General features: G+C 36.7%; 1 protein-coding gene across 1 annotated transcript; it reads right to left on the bottom strand.

Annotated features, from left to right (window-relative positions):
- Nucleotides 1-6,581: 6,581 nt before the first annotated feature.
- LOC129092151 (gap junction alpha-5 protein-like) lies at nucleotides 6,582-18,225 on the bottom strand. Its single transcript, XM_054599969.1, has 7 exons — nucleotides 17,918-18,225; nucleotides 13,481-13,621; nucleotides 12,654-12,818; nucleotides 10,823-11,116; nucleotides 10,089-10,154; nucleotides 9,834-9,982; nucleotides 6,582-7,287 (listed from the first exon to the last, which is right to left on the bottom strand). Exons 2-7 carry the CDS (start codon nucleotides 13,547-13,549, stop codon nucleotides 6,813-6,815), a joined length of 1,218 nt encoding a protein of 405 aa, XP_054455944.1. The 5' UTR covers nucleotides 13,550-13,621; nucleotides 17,918-18,225; the 3' UTR covers nucleotides 6,582-6,812.
- Nucleotides 18,226-19,200: the final 975 nt, after the last annotated feature.

Here is a 19,200-nt window from a genome sequence, read left to right as displayed (position 1 = left end):
GCAGCTTCAAAATATACTTAAAGTATCAAAAGTCATTAATAGTGCAGAACAGCTCATTTCAGAATAATGTTAATTATATTATTTTATTATTATTATTATAATACATTAATGTGTGCATCACTTTAATATTACAACTGGTACATATGGGTCTAGTTTTAATAAATATTTATTTATTTTTTTCATATGGGCTGTGTAGCTTGCAAATTTTCCCCAGGCGATCAATAAATTCTTATTGATGGTATAAAGTATTGAGAGCCTTCACCTCCTTTATGATATCAATGTTAGAGCATTGATCAATACATTAATATTGTTAATATTATTGATTATATAGAATATGTGTTGAATATATTTTGTATTATTAAATAACTAGTAATTCAAGTTATCAAATTAAATAGTATATAGTATAGTAATTTCCTCTGGAATGTTTTGTTGCAAAGTCCAAGTATGTAAAAATTGTACTTAAGTAAATGTTACTTTTCACCATGGAATATTATATACCTGAAGTTACTCTCCATGTGTTTTTCATAAGGGAAAAGCTAATAACAGGTTTATTATGTCTATGAAGTAACTCTGATGATCAGAATTTGTGTTAAATATCTTTTTCCTTCAAGGACAGATTCATGGGGAGCTCCTAACACCTGGTGGTGGAAGCTGGTATTACACAATGACACTTTAGTTATGAAACACAAAAGAACTCAGTTTTCATAACTGGCTCATGAAACAGGAGCCAGAGGCAATTAAGTTCTCAGACAACATAAACAGTTGGTGACAGGAAGCAGATAAACATAAAGGTAGTCATGGCGAGCCTCTTACAGCGGTGAGGCAACGAAAGACAACCCGGAAAACAAGGGTGACCCAAGGACAGCAGAGGATGAACAGTAAGTCATCAGTATTATATCAGGATTAAATCAGATTTACAAGGAGATCCCAAACCTGCAAGAACAACTAAACAATAAGTTCAGGAGAGACACAGTCATGAGAAAAATGATCAGATTTTAAGGAAATAATCTGTAATAGCAATACTTATAATAATATCATTTTAATACAACATTATAAAGATATATATTTTTTGAACATGCCAAATGAAGAAATTCTTTATTTATGTATTTATTCCTTCATTCATTCATGCATTATTATGTATGTATGCATTTATTTATTTATTTATTTATTTATTTATTTATTTATTTATTTATTTATTTATTTACCAGGGACAAAACCACAGAGGATGTGGTGTTGTGAGTTTGCTGATTAGAAAATAAGACACGTTCATGTTCAGAGCTGTGTGTGTTTGACAACTGCAACATGTACAATCCAATAATTCTACATTATTTTATGTGTTAAAAAGAACGACAGATTTAAGTTGCATCACAGGTGAACGTGTGATATGTTTGTGTGTTTGTGAGGCCTTAAAAAAATAGCAATGTCACATGATACTTTAAAATTACATAGTGTTTGTAATTGTGACTTTTAAACAGAGTGACACAACAAGGTAAACACACACACACGCACACACACACACACACACACACACACACACACACACACACACACACACACACATGTATTTACACACATGCACACACTAACACACACACACTCTTACACAAACTGGCAGCTGTAAACGAGGGTCTCCCTTTTTAAGATATAAATACAGCTGACACATGACCAAAGCACAGTGACAGGTGTGTGTGTGTGTGTGTGTGTGTGTGTGTGTGTGTGTGTGTGTGTGTGTGTGTGTGTGTGTGTGTGTGTGTGTGACAGAACTCAGTTTATGAGGTCATGTGAGGATTATGGAGTTTAAAATAGTATTGACACTTAAGTTTGTGTCAGTATTGAAACAGAAAACACCGTACTGCTTTGACCACAAACACACACACGTTTGTCTTTCTGTACTTGTGAGGACCGTCATTTATGGTCCTCAGTACATTTATAATATATATAACGTATCAAATGACAATGTGAAAGGTGTCTCTTTTAGTGATGAATCTACAGAGAATTATAAGTAGATTCTGCAGCTTCACAGAGCTTTTTAGTGACTTTTAGTTCATTGTCAAGCTTGTTAAAATAACATATTGACAATTCAAAGGCTTAGTCGTTAGATACATTAATTCTGGCAAAGGAAACATAATCCTTAAACCTTCATCCAGTAGAAGAACAGGTGCAACTGAATCATTTTTTCATTCAGAATGCTACTGGAAAAATACAATATCAAAGATGTTATGGTGTCTTGTCATGTGTGGTCATTTTAGTACTGCAGTTATGTATTTGGCCACAAGAGGGCGCCACCGTCCACATCACTGTTTTGACCTAACAGCATTTCTTTGGGACTATGTTTTTAAGTGAATGCGTCACAGATAAAACTTTGTTACACATATAATTTAATAATCTTTAAACATTTTTAATCCAACAAATAAAAATGAGTGGTTTGCCATATTTTTTATCCACTTTTCCCATTAACATTTTAGTTTCCCTTTTCCATTATAACTTTAAATTCAGGCTTTTTTCGAGTACCCTCTTTCATGTAGTTCATTTGTATTACATATGGTTTTCTTTTTTATTCATGTTGCCATTTTAAATTCAAAAAGCTTTTCCATATCATTTGCATTAGTTGTTTCAATGTCTTCCGTTTTCTTTTTAACATTTCAATTTGGAATAATAATCCTTAATAGTAGAGTGAAATTATTATTTCTTTACCATTCACTCTTTTGTTATTCATTTTACATATAGCTACAACTATACTTTATATATAATGTCTGTCATTTTACCCTTTGCGTTGTTAATTTCAGTAGGTGATCTCATTACCTGTCCAGAATGAAACACACTGCAAGCATGGCAGCTTAATCAATAATGGTTTACCATTCAACATGCAGGATCATGTGAATGAGAATCCTTTAGCTCACACGGCAGGATTGTGGTGTAATCATGACTGCCACAGATGGGGGAAGAGGAGAGGGAAAGAAAAACAGAAAAAACAATCACAGTTGTAGTTCCCAAACATTCCTGATGCATCCAGATGGCCTTACTGGAAATTCTCCCATCAGCTCCAGCTGGACATTTGCCATGAGAACGAGGCACGGTTTTCTCTTGAATCCCAGAGTGACCCATTTCTTAAACCATCCAGCATTTCTCAGCTGCCAACTTTCTAACTATCTTTTTTAGAATCAATCTGAGTGGGTCAGAGGGAAATATGAAGGGTATTCAGGCAATGCAATGTGATCTTTAGTTACCATAACAATGCTCCACAGCAACAGTGGTTTAGTCATTTCTGAACTACACATATCAAAGGTAATGGATCCTAATGCATGTGCACAAATTGTAAACTCAAATCACTTAGTTTGTTAATGAAAGTAACAATGGTTGAATGTTTTGTTTGGATTTAGGACCAAGATGTAGTTATATATACTTAAGGTTTTGACTATCAAACAGCACATTGTTTCTACTTTGATTTAATTAAATTTTGGATAGTTTCTGTTCTGTTAATTAATGCAAACAAATTGTTAATGTTAAGAAGTTATTTAACCGTTTTAAGGGTGAAAATGACTAATTCACAATAATGACATTTGGGATCATATTACTGATCTGAGTCCTTTAATAATGAATATCTGATACTGAGTTTATTTTTTGTTTAAAAGTGTGTCTGACACTTTGAAATAACAGCTGTAGTCGTTACAGACTTACTTGATCAAAATACTGGAAAAAATATTGATATCATATGATGAAAAAAGGGAGAATATGTCACCTGAAATTGATTTAATGAACTTTTGGAAATTCGTCTGTCACTTAAAAACGGAGTTTTACTCAACTTACCGGAGTGCTTGCTGTGACTCCTTTGTCTTACCGCCGGTATGCCTACCAATACGCCGAAAACCCACCGCTTCCAAGCATTCTAATAGCGGGACATTGCTGTGTACTGACACTTTGATATCATACGGGAATGATGAAGATAAACAGACTTAGAATATGTCAAAATTGTTGTTGGATGTCAAAATATTGATATCATATGAAAAAACCTGTTGAATATCAAAATCACTGATCAAAAACAAGCCTCACCAACCTGGTCCACCCCTCCTGGAGAGACTCAAGAAGTCCGAACACGGACCCCGGAAAATGATCACCTCCATTATGTGAAATGATCGATTGAGATAATAGGTTAATAGTAAAATCACTACAGTTGATGTCGGGTCTTTGTGGAATATCTGACAGAGTAAATGCAAAACCACTGATCAAAACGTTTTTCCACAAGAAACATTATAACATGTCAGTAGAACAAGCAGAAGTGCAAAATAGATAAAATGAATGATGGCTGAGTTCCATTTTGCTGCTTCAGTTTCAGTGTCCTGCTATCGTTCCTACAACTGGGACACTAGAATAGAACGGAGGCATCATTAATGTCATACTTATTCTGTTCTTTTCGTTCTATGAAATGTCAAAATGTCTGCTGTGAAAAACGATCTATTCAAGCAGTTACAAAAGTAATTTATATCAAGACAACTCCATAAGTGAGTCATGTGGGTTAAATACTAACCAGCAGGAGTCACAGATAAATGCTGCAGGTATTGAAAAGAAAATAGTGAGCAGGAATAAGGTTTAAAGTCATCATATGAACAAAACTGCATTTTTTTGTTCTCATAAGCATTTTCGAGAAAGAAAAGACTCCAACATATTTTGCATATTTTATCTGCAAAGCCTTTTAAAACATATACAGCATTCACATTATTGAAGTGGAATAATAAATATAAAACTACAATAAAGGAAATATCCAACAATGTAAAATCATCACGGATAGTAGTATTCAGTGTAACTTGTCAAACTAATGTATAATCTGCAAATAAATGACACAACCTACATTTCAGATTGCAAAGATTGTGTTTCAGTCCAGATGTGTTTATAGCCAAAGTGAGAAATTACCATAAATACAGTGCATTAGAAAATCGCCAGTGGTTCTGGAAACTGATTAAGAAGTCAAACAAAAAACAAAATTTTGAATATATAATAATTAAGCCTTTATTAGTCCCACAATGGGGAAATTCAGTTCTCTGCATTTGACCCATCCCGGAGGAGCAGTGGGCTGCAATGAAGCGCCCGGGGAGCAATTTTTTGGTTGCGGGTCAAGCGCTCTACCTCATGTGCCACAGCCGCCCATATATATGAGAAGTTGAGCATAACTTTCAAAAAGTGAAGTGCTGGTGTGAAGATGCATTTGTGCTTAATATGAATATCCACTGCTGAACATGTGTATCCAGTAAAACAGGCAATTAAAACTCAAGACAGTTGACTCTTTGATATACAGTGAAAGTTATGACAAACTTAATGTCATGAGTGCTAATAAAACTTTAGAAAAAATACAGTTTAGTTAAAAGTCAACACTGTTTGACGACAGTGAATTTCAGTGAGTTTACGCTCATTTCACAGCTAAAACGTCGGCTGCTTAAGAGGTAAAAACAAGTTCCCAACACCCTCCAGTGGCTCAGTCGCTAATGATTGAATCGTTGCAAATCAGTCAGATGTACAAAACAGACACTAAACTGTGGAAGAGCAATGTGAAGTATCTTTGGTACAAGCAGAAGACCAACACCAGTCCAAAGTCCAGTCCAGACTTTTTGTTATTTGTCTCAACAACCTTTAGATGTCATAAATCTTCATTTCGAGAGAGCATTTGCTTCAAGTTTCAGCAACTGCAAACCGGTCAGAATGATTCGCAACAAGCAATATCAGCCAAAATCAGCTTCCATCAACTTTACAGCTGATGATCCCATATAAATGTTTATGCAAAGATTTCTCTCTGCAAAAAATGATCTTTTCAAAAGACTGTGAATTGACCGCAGTGCAGGCTTACCATCAACTTGAGTGAAATATATGGCAACCACAAGTGCAACGTGATTAGAGCTGAGTTTTCTTCTCTATCTCAAGTCTTTAAGGATTGTCTGCATTTAGATCTACAGTTAAAGGAGTCACAGGCCAAACAATCGTAAATGCAAAGTTTTTAACCAGTTACACTGCAAGAAAATCAGTGTTTCTAGACCAGAAAACCCAAATATACCATATTATATAATATTATAACTACGCAACACTACTAAACAGTTAAACGTTTGACATCACAGTCGTTTTACGAAAAAAAAAATCTAAATTAATTCAATACTTTTATTGAATATTACAGTGCATAGACTTACTTGAAATGTTATGATGTTATGTGTAAATCTGTAAACAATTAAAGCTAAAACAGCCAAACAATGATATTGGTTTCTGTTCATGGCCTTCTTTAAAGATAACGATGCAAATATAAATGTTAGATGTAAATCTGTACATTTTAAATCAAGATGTAACAAACAGAATATGCATAAATTGTAAAATATTGCTTTCTGTGAAAAGACAAAAACTGGTTTTACATCCAGGAGACAGCTGTTCGTATCCCGTGTGAAACGTGAAGTCAACGTTGATTTATTTGTCACATAACTTCGGTATTTATTTTAACCCAAACTAGGATCTTTTTCTAAACCTAACCAAGTAGTTTTGTTGCCTAAACCTAACTGAGTTATTCCTTGTGAAGACAGAAGTTTATTTTGAAAAGTTGACACGTTTTGTTGGACTTTTGTAGGAAAACGTTACTTTTTTTCAAAGATATCATACAAACTGTATTCATTTTGTTGACAAAGACAAAACAGAAAAACAGAGAGTTAGTGTTGCTGATTAAAATGTGAATGTGAAGATTGCTCCAGATGTTCTAAATGTGTGTTTTGTGCAGATGTTGATGCATCAAATGTGTGTCAGTTCATTCAGCAGGTGTGTGAGTAGTTAAATGTTCTGCTTTCTCTCTAAACAGAAAGGTCGTCTGCTCTCGTTCGGCTGCTCGATCCGCTCGTTCTGCTGAATCTGCGTTTGTCCTTGTGACAGAGGCCTCCGTTCGGACAAATCAGCATCCCGTCTGGACCGCCGTTCACCTCCCTGCTGCCCGGCGTGTAGGAGCTGGTGTCCGTCCTCAGGCATCTGCCATCTTGGATCTGACTGCTACCCGTCTTCTGCCACGAGGGCGAGTAGCAGCTCGTCTGGAGGAAGTTCACCTCCTCGGCGGCGGTGGCCATTTTGTGCTGCTCCGTGGCCATGTTCTCAGAGTTTTGTTGGTTAGCGAGGCGTTGGTTGGGGAACGGGAGGGGCAGGAAGTGTGAGGAGCCTATCACACACTGGTTGAAGTCTGGGGGCGGGGTCGACGGCGGCGGGGGAGAGAGAGAGAGCTGACGGGCCAGCGAGACTTTAGCTGCAGCGATGGCCTTCTTTCTGAAGAAGTAGCGCCTGTAACGAAGACATTTAGATAATTAACATCTTACTATAAAGAATTAGATTAATAAATGGGATGCACCAACAATTATTCATTTATAAACCTGATAAAATCATTGGTTAACTTTAAAAAAAATGTTGCACCAACCTTTAAAACTAGCTTAAAATAAAGATTGAATCAAAACCTTTTCTTCAGTTCAGTTTTGACTCTAAATCTGAATTAATTAAATTATTTTGCACCAAAACTTTAAACTCCAATTCAAAGTGTGATCCAGTATTCACTTAAAACATACACATGAGGAGGTTTAACTTTTAAAATGGCCGCCTTTTTGAGATGGATGGAACAAATGCATCAAGTTCCTCAACAAAACTTAAGGAACACACTGAAACTAGTTGAGTTTTAAGATGCTGCTGCAGAATGTCTCTATGATACTGGCTAAGACCATCAAGTATACAGAAAAAAAGGAAGTAAAGTAAAAGATAAAAAAGCTCCATTTCAACAAAGAAGAGAGATTGTTTTGTGTGTCTTTTATTATTTGGCAATATTGCTCCATTATTTCGGCCAACATGTAGGAGTTGATTGGAGTTTAGTTTAGAGTTAGGCTAACAAGCTGTCTTTTTAGCTAGCTAGCTAGCAAAAATGTTGTTAAGGATTGCAGAGCGTACAAATGTTTTTATTTTAATTTTGGTAAGCATGCATCTGAATATTTATTAAACTCTATTACATTTTGGTTTGAACTTGAATTTACTAAACAGAGATTAGTTTTTAATTGCGCAACAGAGCTCTGCTTACTTTCAAATCTGGATTCACTCATTTATTTACAAGCCTATTTCTCCATTAAAAAGCTGTGAAACAATGTCTTGTGCTCTTGAGGAACCATAATTTACTCAAAGTTGTCTTTTCATCCCCAGAGGAAATGCAAAGTCACATTTAAGCTCTTCAGGGTTTTTTATCTTCAGACAGTTTGACCTTTACGTTCAGTTCCAGGAAGTAATAACTGAATCACTGAGACGCTTAAAATTGTTTGGAAATGCACTTCAGTTTTTCCAAGAGCTTTGATTAATCCAGCTCTACAATACTAATTTAAAGATCCTGCACTGCATCCTGACTTTATGAACCACAAAGTCCTACATCGGGGAAGTTAACAGTATCTTTTTGTTAGCCTGATAAACGTCCATATCTTTCGATATCAATGCCCCCAGCTTGTAACACAGGCTTTCTGTTATAAAGTTGAAGACCAAGATAACTGTGATAAAATCATCAGATTTATATCCTCGGATTTAACAAGGCTCCAGCAGAGCCACAGACATCATTAACTTCCGTCTCCACTGAACTGGGGCTCCTCATGGTGAGTAAACTGACTTATGTGTGTGGATATCAGTGGAGTTCCCCTTCATTTACAAAAGTGCATATCCATGACCACTACTGTTGATTTAAACCTTTTTAAAAGGTTGCATTTGTTCTCATGACATTTGAAAATCAGCTTTCAGACTTGAATATTTAGTGTTCTGTGAATACTTTGTTTTAAATAACCGCTAAGAGTCAACTACTGAAAATCACAAGCTGTTTTTTTTTTTTTGTTGTAAAACTCAAACCTCAAAATCAATAAATTAATATGGACATGCTGGATTAAGAATAAAGTCTAGTAGACAACAAACTGTACTGTAACTTTGACCTATATATAAAGGGCACGCAAATGCCAAGTCAGATATGCATCAAAACTGCAAGTTGGGCATAAACAATATGTAGCCAGATCTCCTTTTCTTGTCAACGAAATCAGGATAACAAAATCTTTGGAAATCCTGAAACTGTCATTGTCCTATAGTTTTAGCTTTAGTTTGGATCCTCATTGAAAGTCTTCTTCTCTTGTTTTATGCTACAATCCATTGCATGTCGTAAGTCAATAATTAAGAGTCGGCTTTGCCCAATAAATGCGTCCCAATGGGTCCCAGTTCACCTGCTCGCAGCAAACTGATGTTTGATGGCAGATCTCTGAGCTGTACAAGCATCTACAGAGGATCAATGACCACAGCATTAACCAAAATAAACAGTGTTTAGAGTAAACTATGGGGAAATATATCTGAAGATCTAATTTAATTTCAAAGATTCGGGGGAACCCAAAAGAGACGGACAGGAGGAGCAGACTTTTACTGCACAAATATTTCTGAATGGAAATGAAAATTACAGTATCAACGTTGTTAAAGCATGTTTCACAACACAAACACTGCATATAAATAATGAAAAGCTAATTCACTGTGTGCACAACGGTTAGATAAACATTCTGTTTTGGAATTCCAACTTGAATGACGGTTCTTTTTGCATTTTTCTGTGTCTGAAGTTGTTTTTTTTCTGATGTAAGTAAAATTGTGAAAATGGAATCACTCAAGTACCTAATGTACCTCAAAATGGTATTTTACTGACAATTCTTTAAACTTTTAGATCTTATATTAATGCATCTGGAACACGCCTGCAGTGACGTTGGCTATATGCAGTTTGATTAAAAGGTTTAAAAACATGCAAAGCCAACATTCTGGTCTCTTTAACTCAAACACAGATGTACCTGCAGCAGTGTCTCCAAGCCAGGTGATGCAGTTCGAGCACACTGAGGACCAGAGAGACGGCCGACACAGCCATCATGAACACTATGAAGACGTTTTTCTCTGTTGGCCTGGAGACGTAACAGTTCACTGGATGCGGACACGGCCAGGCCTGAGAGAGAAAGAGAATGAGAGAGAAAGAATATGACTGTTGGGCCTGAACATCATGTTTTATACGGTAAAATAGAAGTCAAAATGATTTAGATTTCTGCGTTTACCTTGCAGACATACAGAGGATGGAGGAAGACTCCATACATGAAGTACTGGAGAGCCAGAAACACCACCTGTATGGAGGTAAAATCACAGTCAGCTGAGTTAATTCACTGTAAGTCGTAGAAAAATGCACATTTCACAGTGACACATGAACGCCGAAGATTGACCTGAAGTCCGGGTAATTCTGTCAAAATTTCATAGTTGGAAGGCAAACTTCTTTTTGCTTCATGCACCAACGAGTAACTTTTATAAGAATGAATGGACGTCGCCTTCATCTCTGTTTGCGGTTTCTCGATATACATCCATGCATTTCTGCAGAATTTGCATGAGAGAATTACCCACAATTCATGCTGTTGTGACACTGAAAACGAGGTTCCCACGGAAAAAGGGAAACAACTAGGATGGAATATTGAATTAACACAGAAATAATCATCAACCTTTTCTTTTTAATTACTCTAATTGAAGCTTGTTTGACAAAAATACGAGTAAATTGATTATTTGGCTATTACCTGTTGTCTCGTATCGCAAGAGGCATTTAAACCAGGCAGTAAAAAACATAGAATAAATCCACAAAATTTACTTAACATGTTTTGGAGTAATCAAGGTACCGTGATATTTGCAGCCCTGTGGACTTTTATACCTTTTCAAGCTCTTCCTGCCCCTCAGGGTTCATGGTTTAAGGCCTAATGGGGGACATTTGGACTGGGACCTGGTCTGTACTAGTACTAGAAGCATGTACCTCCATGATGCTTCGTAGCAGGATACTCAGGATGTACGTCTGCAGCAGCGCCCCCCTCAGACGGACTCGACCTGCCGATTGACCTTTTTCCTCCTTGTCTCTGTCCTTCTCTTCTTTCCTCCCGTGTTTCTCTACTCCTCCCTCTCCTTCACCCCCTCCTTGGTCCTCCTCCCTCTCTCCTCCCTCTCCCTCCTCCTCCTCTCTGCTCCTCCTCTTCTCCTCCCTGCGGACGGTGTGCATGGCGTGGCCCATGTAGATCAGACTTGGCGTGGACACGAACACAATCTGGAGCACCTGCAACGAGATCAGACAGATTAAAAAAATAAAAAAGTAAAATTAAAGGTTGGAACTATTAACTATGTACGTAATATAACAGTTTAATTGTGTCCTCACTGCACCCTGATTCTGCCACGATACTGGTCTTGCAAATTGGTTTTGTTCTGCTTTGTTCCACTTTATCAGAAATCAGAATTAAGTGCTGGGAATGACGTCACACCGAGTCAACTTTGCTTCAGTAAAAGTCATAAAACTTAACTGCCAGTTTAGATATTATTACCAAAACACACTACAGCTGTATTTTACGCATGCAAACACCACAGCAACATGTCCACAGATAGGAGTTGGACAGTACTGTATGTATGACATTATAATAACACAAAGGTAAGACAGAAGTGATAAAGAACAGCATATTACGATTTTTTTACTGTTAATGCACGGAGCAGCCATCTTGGATTTTAAGGTCGAGGTTGGTGGGGTTCGACCAACTATGCTAGTTAGCAATCATTTGGGTTTTTTCCTGATGTCCAAAGTCCAACTTCCAGCACGCTAGATGAAGGCAAATTGGAAAATTAAATTAGGCTGTTTTGGAACAGTTTGGAAAGACTTTCTTTAAATGCAAAATTAAGAAAGACTCCCAGACACAAAGATGCTGAGTTAAGATAAATTATATCAGATAATTGGTGGAACTGTGAAACAGAGGAAAAGGTCCTTTTTCTTTCTTTCTTTTTTATTCAGGCTTTCCTCATCACAAGACAGCCAGAAGTTGGTCTCTTGCAAGGCCTTTGTCCGATTGCATCACAGGGGTCTGGAAAGATGGTGTGTTATGATTGGTTGGGGACCAACTTGTAGTTATAATAACACATTGTTGTGTTTCAAAGTTGTGTTTCAAAATTACATCAGAAATGTATGACTCAATAGTTGCCTAATCTGACACAGTGAACATCTGATATTGCAGGCTGTTAAAATGAATGTGGTGTAATTTGTAGATATCCCACGAAATCATGAACCCTAGAAAAACCCACGTTGGGCGGGACGTAGAAGAAGTGGATGGGTGAATAAAATAAAAAACTGTCTTTCAACCAGGAGACAACTATTCATGCTGCATATGACAAGTGAAGTCATCGTTGATATATTTGTCAAGTAACTTGCGTACTTCAGTAACAGCACCTCCAAAGTTTTTTTTAACTCAAACCACCTTTTTCTAAACCTAAGTAGTTTGGTTGCGTAAATCTAACTAAGTTGTTTCCTGTAAAGATGGAAGTTGCTGGACTTTTCATAGGAAAATGCACGAAAAAAAGGAGTAACTTTTGCGTAAGATATCACACTTTACTGCATGAGGATACGTTGAATAGTGTGTATACTGAATCCATTATAAGTTTGAAAAAAAAATAAACTAGCACTCACTATCTGCAAGTTAACTTTCTGCAAGTAAAAAAAACCTGGTGAGCAATATGTTTATGTGACTTAACAAATGGAAACATTCACAACAACCAGTATGAGGCTATTTCATTTTGTCTCTGTTTTCGTCACATGACATTAGTTTGTATATTACCCAGTATCGTATGTGAGCTATGGGGAAAGCTCGGTCGTAACAAACGTTCTCGCAACCCGGCTGTTCCGTGTCACAGTTAAAATCTTCCTGCTCGTCTCCCCACGACGACTCAGCGGCCGTCCCGAGCACCAGGATCCGGAAGATGAACAGGATGGTCAGCCACACCTGAGAGGACGAAAAAACAACGAAGAAAGATGTATGAAAACCATCAGAAACAATTAAATAGATGCTGTGTAGAATGTAGATGTAGAAGAAGAGGGTTTTAGTTTAGTAATATCTCAGACTTCTTACTTTCAGTTGTTCGTGTCAGCTGCAGATGTTTCTCATGTATTTTGTTTTAGAAGTCAGGGCTAATAAAGTTAATCTGACTTAGAAATAAGAATAATGCAAGAGGAGAAATTATTTAGGGACTCTTCTAGGTGACACCCTTAAAATATCAATTTAAGGTAAATAGTTATGATTTTAGAGGGCGTTCCATAAAATCTATGAAAGTGTTATTTTAAGACTTATTCAGCAGTTGTACAATGTAAACAAACATAATCTCTAAATCTGATTATTATTAAAGGAGAGGAACAGAAACCATATGTCAGGATACATAAAATAAACAGATTTGGAAATATATAAATTATTTATTTTGAGTTTGTATATGTCTGTTTCTCTCTACCATGTGCAGAGGAAGTCAGACTGGTGCCATGCTACCTGGCATGCAATGTGTGTGTGTGTGTGTGTGTGTGTGTGTGTGTGTGTGTGTGTGTGTGTGTGTGTGTGTGTGTGTGTGTGTGTGTGTGTGTGTGTGTGTGTGTGTAAGAGTGTGTGTGTGTTGTAACCTTGCCAACAGAGGTAGAGTGCTCCTGTACTTCCTCCAGGAAGTTTCCCAGCAGGCTCCAGTCTGCCATGGCAGCTCAGCACAGACTTTTTTATTTATTTATTCGTCTCTCAACAGGTCAGTCTGCAGGAACAAAATTCACCTGAGAACAGAAAGCACAGACGGGTTTCATGTCGGGGTCACATTTAGGCTTCTAGTAATCTCATCTCATTTATTGAAAGCAAAAAAAAAAGTTGTTTGTATGAGGTTAAAATATCTGTGAAAAAAAATTCAGCCAAATGCATCTTAGGAAGATTATCTAAAAATCATAAGCTAAAAAATGTAATCAAACCCCTAAAATCCATTAAGAATCTAAAGGTTATGAGGTGATGATACCCAAAAGCATCACAGATTAACCATTAATGATTATGTTAGGTGGAGAGCATCTTAAGAAGCTACTAAAGCTGCAGAACGAATCATAAAAGGTTTTGAGACTTTTATAAAGAACGCTATTGTTCTTTGTTAAGAGACATTTAATATAAAATCAGTAATGTTTCAATTAGACTATAAGAACATATATATTCATATCTATTGGCTTAAATTTCACTTTCCTGATGGTTTATCTTCAGGTTCTGTATCTTTTATTCATATTGATGATGTGTATTTTGTTTTCCACACTTAGAAATGACAATCACATTTACAATCAATAACAAATGTTTAGGAAGCTTTGAGGGACTTTCACTGCTTCAGTTTAGGCTTCATGTGAGTTAAAAAGCAACATTTGTATTAAGACACAGCTAAACCAAAGTTTCTTACATTACTTCCACCCAGGAACATGAATTATTAAGACCATTAAGCTGAAAGCTGTACAGTTCTTTGCACATTGAGCTTTTTTGAAACATTTATTTATCACTATCAGGAAATTGGGCACAGATCTGTGTGGATCAGTTATGACATTTTTAATGTTCTGCAAATTAATACATGAATCAAACATAGATGTCATATTTTGCATCATTTTTTTCTTTGCTCTTTTAATTACTTCCTTTTCTGCAATTGTTAAGTGGTACCTGCTGTTTATCTCCAACTCCTAATATCCTTCTTATAATAAGTGAGTGGATGAAACACATGTTGCATTTTCTTTTGCCAATTTTTGTTTTGAAAATTCTTAACTTGGATGGAAACTTGAGTGAAAAAAAAAGAAGAATACAGATTGTAGTGGTTGGTTAGTGTGGTTAGCAAGTGTGTGTGTGTGTGTGTGTGTGTGTGTGTGTGTGTGTGTGTGTGTGTGTGTGTGTGTGTGTGTGTGTGTGTGTGTGTGTGTGTGTGTGTGTGTGTGTGTGTGTGTGTGTGTGTCTTGTATTATCTTGACCCTCTCTCTGGCCCGGACCCTGACCCCATTAATAAAAACGTCTGTGCCCATGTCTGAGTTTATCTTCACCCTCGGTTCCCACAGTCCCTCCCGTCTGTCTCTGGGGAAGGAAAACTCTACATCTACTGTAAACACACACACACACACACACACACAACACACACACACACACACACACACACACACACACACACACACACACACACACACACACACACACACACACACACACACACGTAGATATGTGTGGGTATGTTTATTCATGCAAAGTGTATTACTACTACTATTTTTTTCTTCTCTGTAACAATACTAAACGTCTAAAGCTCAGCCAGAAGCTTCTAGACGCTCTGATGTTCATTTCACTCCACAATAGGAGAGTTTTGTTAAGAAAAACACAATATAATGATCATTAATTGGTTCTCTTTTCTTGAAACAGCAGTTGTTAAGAAACACTTGATAATGAGTCAATACAATTTAGATTACCCATCACTTTGGGAGTGAGAATGTGCTCAGTGAATTTCACAATCTGACTGTATTGTTTCGTTCCAGTGCTGTTCACAACATCGTAAGGGTAAATTTCCTCATAGGACTTTTTATTGCCTTCTCTTCTTTTTATATTGAAACCAGGGCTCTGCGTTTAAAGTCTGAAATATAAAAAGAATGATTTTATGCTGTAGTGGCCATGGGATCCCAAAATGTGGTTTTAATGGGGACATTTTTGTCCTCAAGGGTCGGAGCTTCTGTGCTTTGGCTACGCAGTTTAGTTTTTTAGACTTATGATTGGAAGCTGAGGTTGAACTTCCAAAATTAGAATAAAAACCTCAAAAAATCATGCCACGTGAATTATCAAAGACAAAAATGATCAAAGACAGTCTAGAGCAGCTACTCTTAGACTGTCCTTTTTATAAAGATTTAAGGGATTTGCTGTATGTATTGACAAGATCAAGAAAAGGCTGTCACAGTATCAGATTTTCACAACATCTATCCAAAATAGTCAATGTATCCTCACACAATGGTTGGTATAATGTCTTACAAAAAGTTATTCCACAGTTTTCCTATAAAAGTCCAGCAACACGGGTCAATTTCCGCCAATTACATGCAAATGGTCTTTTCAAAATAAAGTTCATTCCTCACAGGAATCCACTCAGTTAGGTTTAGGCCACAAAACTACGTAGTTAGGTTTAGGAAAAGATTGTGAAAATATAAAGTTAGGTTTAGGAAAAGGTATCCATTTGGATTAAGATAACTACGGAAGTTACCTGACAAATAAATCAACGTTGACTTCTCGTTTCATAGGTTAGGGAACAGCGGCCTGTGTATGTTTTTGCAATCTTTATATATTTCCGTGTTCATGATTTTGTTGATAATATACAAAATAATTGAAAAACAGCGCAATATGTTTCATAGGTAAAACTACCAGCCTGAAATAAATCACTCTGAGAATACTGTTGTGATATCAGTCAAATTCATCTTTGTACATTTAGTCTCTTTTTTGGCAATTTAATCACTCTCAAAATAGAGTCTGTTACAAGCTATGCAAAAGACTGATATAAAAGGCACTGGATTATATTGTTCTATGTGTATTATTACCATGATATCTATAGTTTACTACTCGAATATCTCCTTTGTTATCAAATTAATTTTTGGTGTGATCAAATCAATTGATTACATACTCAGATAATAATGGGATTAAGCTGTTGCCACTTAGTTTTTTTTACCTTTGTTCACTATCATTTCTTTCATTTTCTTTTTCCTTTAACTTAAAACTAAACTGCACTTATCTCTTTCTTTTCTAAACTTCTTTAAAGACATAAAACTTCTTTGCTTTTAGTGATAATTTGTGTCTCATATGTTTTAATTCTCCACCAAAAAAAGTAAATTCATCTTGTTATCTTGTCTTAAAATTAAATTAACACCTTCTCTCTAATTATAAAACACCTCCCAGATTGATTGTATGATATTATTGGCTAAAATTGGTTGGTACCAGCTTACATGAGCACAACATTTTTTATTAAACATCCCTTGAATGCCCCTCCCTTCCTGTTTTTATGCAACCTGGAGGGTTTGAACAAACTGTGTGTGTGTGTGTGTGTGTGTATGTGTGTGTGTGTGTGTGTGTGTGTATTTATGTCATTCACAAGTGATCCCACCATCATTAATAACAATATTACTTCCTTGTATAGACTTTCCCCTGACCTCTTTATACGTGTGTGTATGTGTGTCCAATATCCAGCACTCAGTATTGTTCTGCATCCTGTCTTGATAACACACACACACACACACACACACACACACACACACACACACACACACACACACACACACACACACACACACACACACACACACACACACACACACACACAGGCATCTTTCCCCTGCTCGTTAATGATAGATAATGAATGAAAAACGGTTGACTTCGCTCGGACCTCGGGATGTTTTTAATCTGATAATGATAAAATGCCTTTTACACCATTAATGTTCCCCAATTGGAAGTGTCAACATAATAAAGATGTGATATATGAATCAAAAGAAACAAGACAGAGCAGATAAACAAAGATTAAAATAGTTCTACACAGAGTTTCCCATTGAATTTCTTCCCTTTAATATCAACATTTTGCTCCAAACTTGGGATATTTTCTAGTCTGTAAAGCTTTTTAAACTTTTCCTTAAACACCAATACAAACTAGTTTTTCTTACATGAATTCCTGTTTGTTTGTTTGTTTGTTTGTTTGTTTGTTTGTTTGTTTGTTTTCCAGGCATGTACGTTGTTAAACATATTAAATCTTATCCTGAAACAAATGCATTTGATCTTTAAAAGAATATCAGGTATTTTTGAGGTGCGCTTGGTTTATGATGACAGCAGCTCCTTTCTGATCACAGCTACCTGTGATTGTTTTCTATCGTCTTATACCTGCATATAAATGTTTTTTTGGCATAAAATACATATATTTTTGATTGTAGGCCTCAGACTGTATTCCATTCAACACCGAAAGATGCATCAGAGGGTTTCAGTGAGTTTTTGATACTGAATATAAAGTCTGAAGTTGTGGGCTGCACGTTGTAAAGTGATGCATAAACACACATTACCTGATTTAGGATTGCGGTTGGCCTGAGAAAATCTCGACAAAGCAAAGTGGCTGCTCTCCTCTTCCTCAGCAGCTTCTGTTGAGGTGCCCTTGAGCAAGGAGCTTCCTTTCCTCTGATCCTCAGGCGGCCAGCGGCAGCAGAAGACCTTTGTATGCGAGGTGGTTCGCACCGATCCAGATGTCTTCCAGTTGTTTAAAGTTTGTGTATTGTTCTCCAACTTGAGTAACTATATGTGATCTTGAGACAGATTAAAGAGAGACAGACAGATGAACAAATGCTCATTCAGAAGAAATGACAGTGAGACAGTCGGTGCAACAGCAGACAGATTTGTGTCCAGAGGACTGAACTGAACTCTAGTTTGTACCAGCCTCCTTTTCTCTCTCTCTCTCTCTCTCTCTCTCTCTCTCTCTCTCTCTCTCTCTCTCTCTCTCTCTCTCTCTCTTTGTCCCCCCTACAGCAGAGGAAGTGGGCCCGGTGCCTCGCTGCCTGCTATTCAACTCTTATGCATGCAAGTGTGTGTTTTGTGGAGTCTGGCATCTAAAGGAAGTCAGATATTGTATTTGGACACAATGGCTGCAGGTTCCAGTAATGCATTCCTCCATGTCGCCCTATTCTTCTCTATACGTCTCTCTCTGTTCGGTCGGTATTTTGTTGTGGCTACAAAGTTACATTTAAGATCCACAAACTTCAGCTTATACCTTCCATCGATGCCGTGAGGCTGAAACACACTTTGTTCATAGTTACCATGAATATTTGGGAGAAATTTTACTTGCAAAGTCATTAAAACCAATTAGCAAATAATTGTTTTTTCCCCCAACTAGTTGCAGATTACTACAAATATTAATACTAATAATACATCGCAATTTAAAGAGGAGTAACTCTATACCAATCAGGAATACTTCCCCCTGCTGCCTATCACTTACAAGACTAGTTGGACAAAATCATTTTCCAAGACTCGCATTTAGACTATAAATGTATCTCCACTACGCCCCAAAAGCTACATTTCTTTTTGCAGAAATGTCACTCAGAATCATTAAAACAAGCACATACATCTGAGAAAGTAAAATAACATTTCAAATGAAAGCAATAGTAACATTTGCATTAAATGAGAAGTGAGAAAATAAAAGCAGAGGCCAGCAGAAACTTCACACAGAATCTAATTCACACATGAAAGAAACATATTCCATAATAAACTACTAGTAAGAGTTAGACGAGAAGATTAGATGGACTGATAGAAAGTTAGACAGACAGACAGACAGACAGACATGGATAATCACTCCTCA

This window comes from Anoplopoma fimbria, chromosome 6 (genome assembly GCF_027596085.1).
Source record: "Anoplopoma fimbria isolate UVic2021 breed Golden Eagle Sablefish chromosome 6, Afim_UVic_2022, whole genome shotgun sequence".
Lineage (NCBI taxonomy): Eukaryota > Metazoa > Chordata > Actinopteri > Perciformes > Anoplopomatidae > Anoplopoma > Anoplopoma fimbria.
This window is presented reverse-complemented; position numbering and strand designations above follow the sequence as displayed.

What these genes read in the sequence shown, in the direction of transcription:
- LOC129092151 (XM_054599969.1), bottom strand. Translation starts at nt 13,549, where the DNA reads ATGGCAGACTGGAGCCTGCTGGGAAACTTCCTGGAGGAAGTACAGGAG. An exon ending in ACTCTACCTCTGTTGGCAAG is followed by an intron (nt 12,819 to 13,480) that starts GTTACAACACAC and finishes TCGTCCTCTCAG; the next exon opens with GTGTGGCTGACCATCCTGTT. An exon ending in TGCTACGAAGCATCATGGAG is followed by an intron (nt 10,155 to 10,822) that starts GTACATGCTTCT and finishes ACCTCCATACAG; the next exon opens with GTGGTGTTTCTGGCTCTCCA.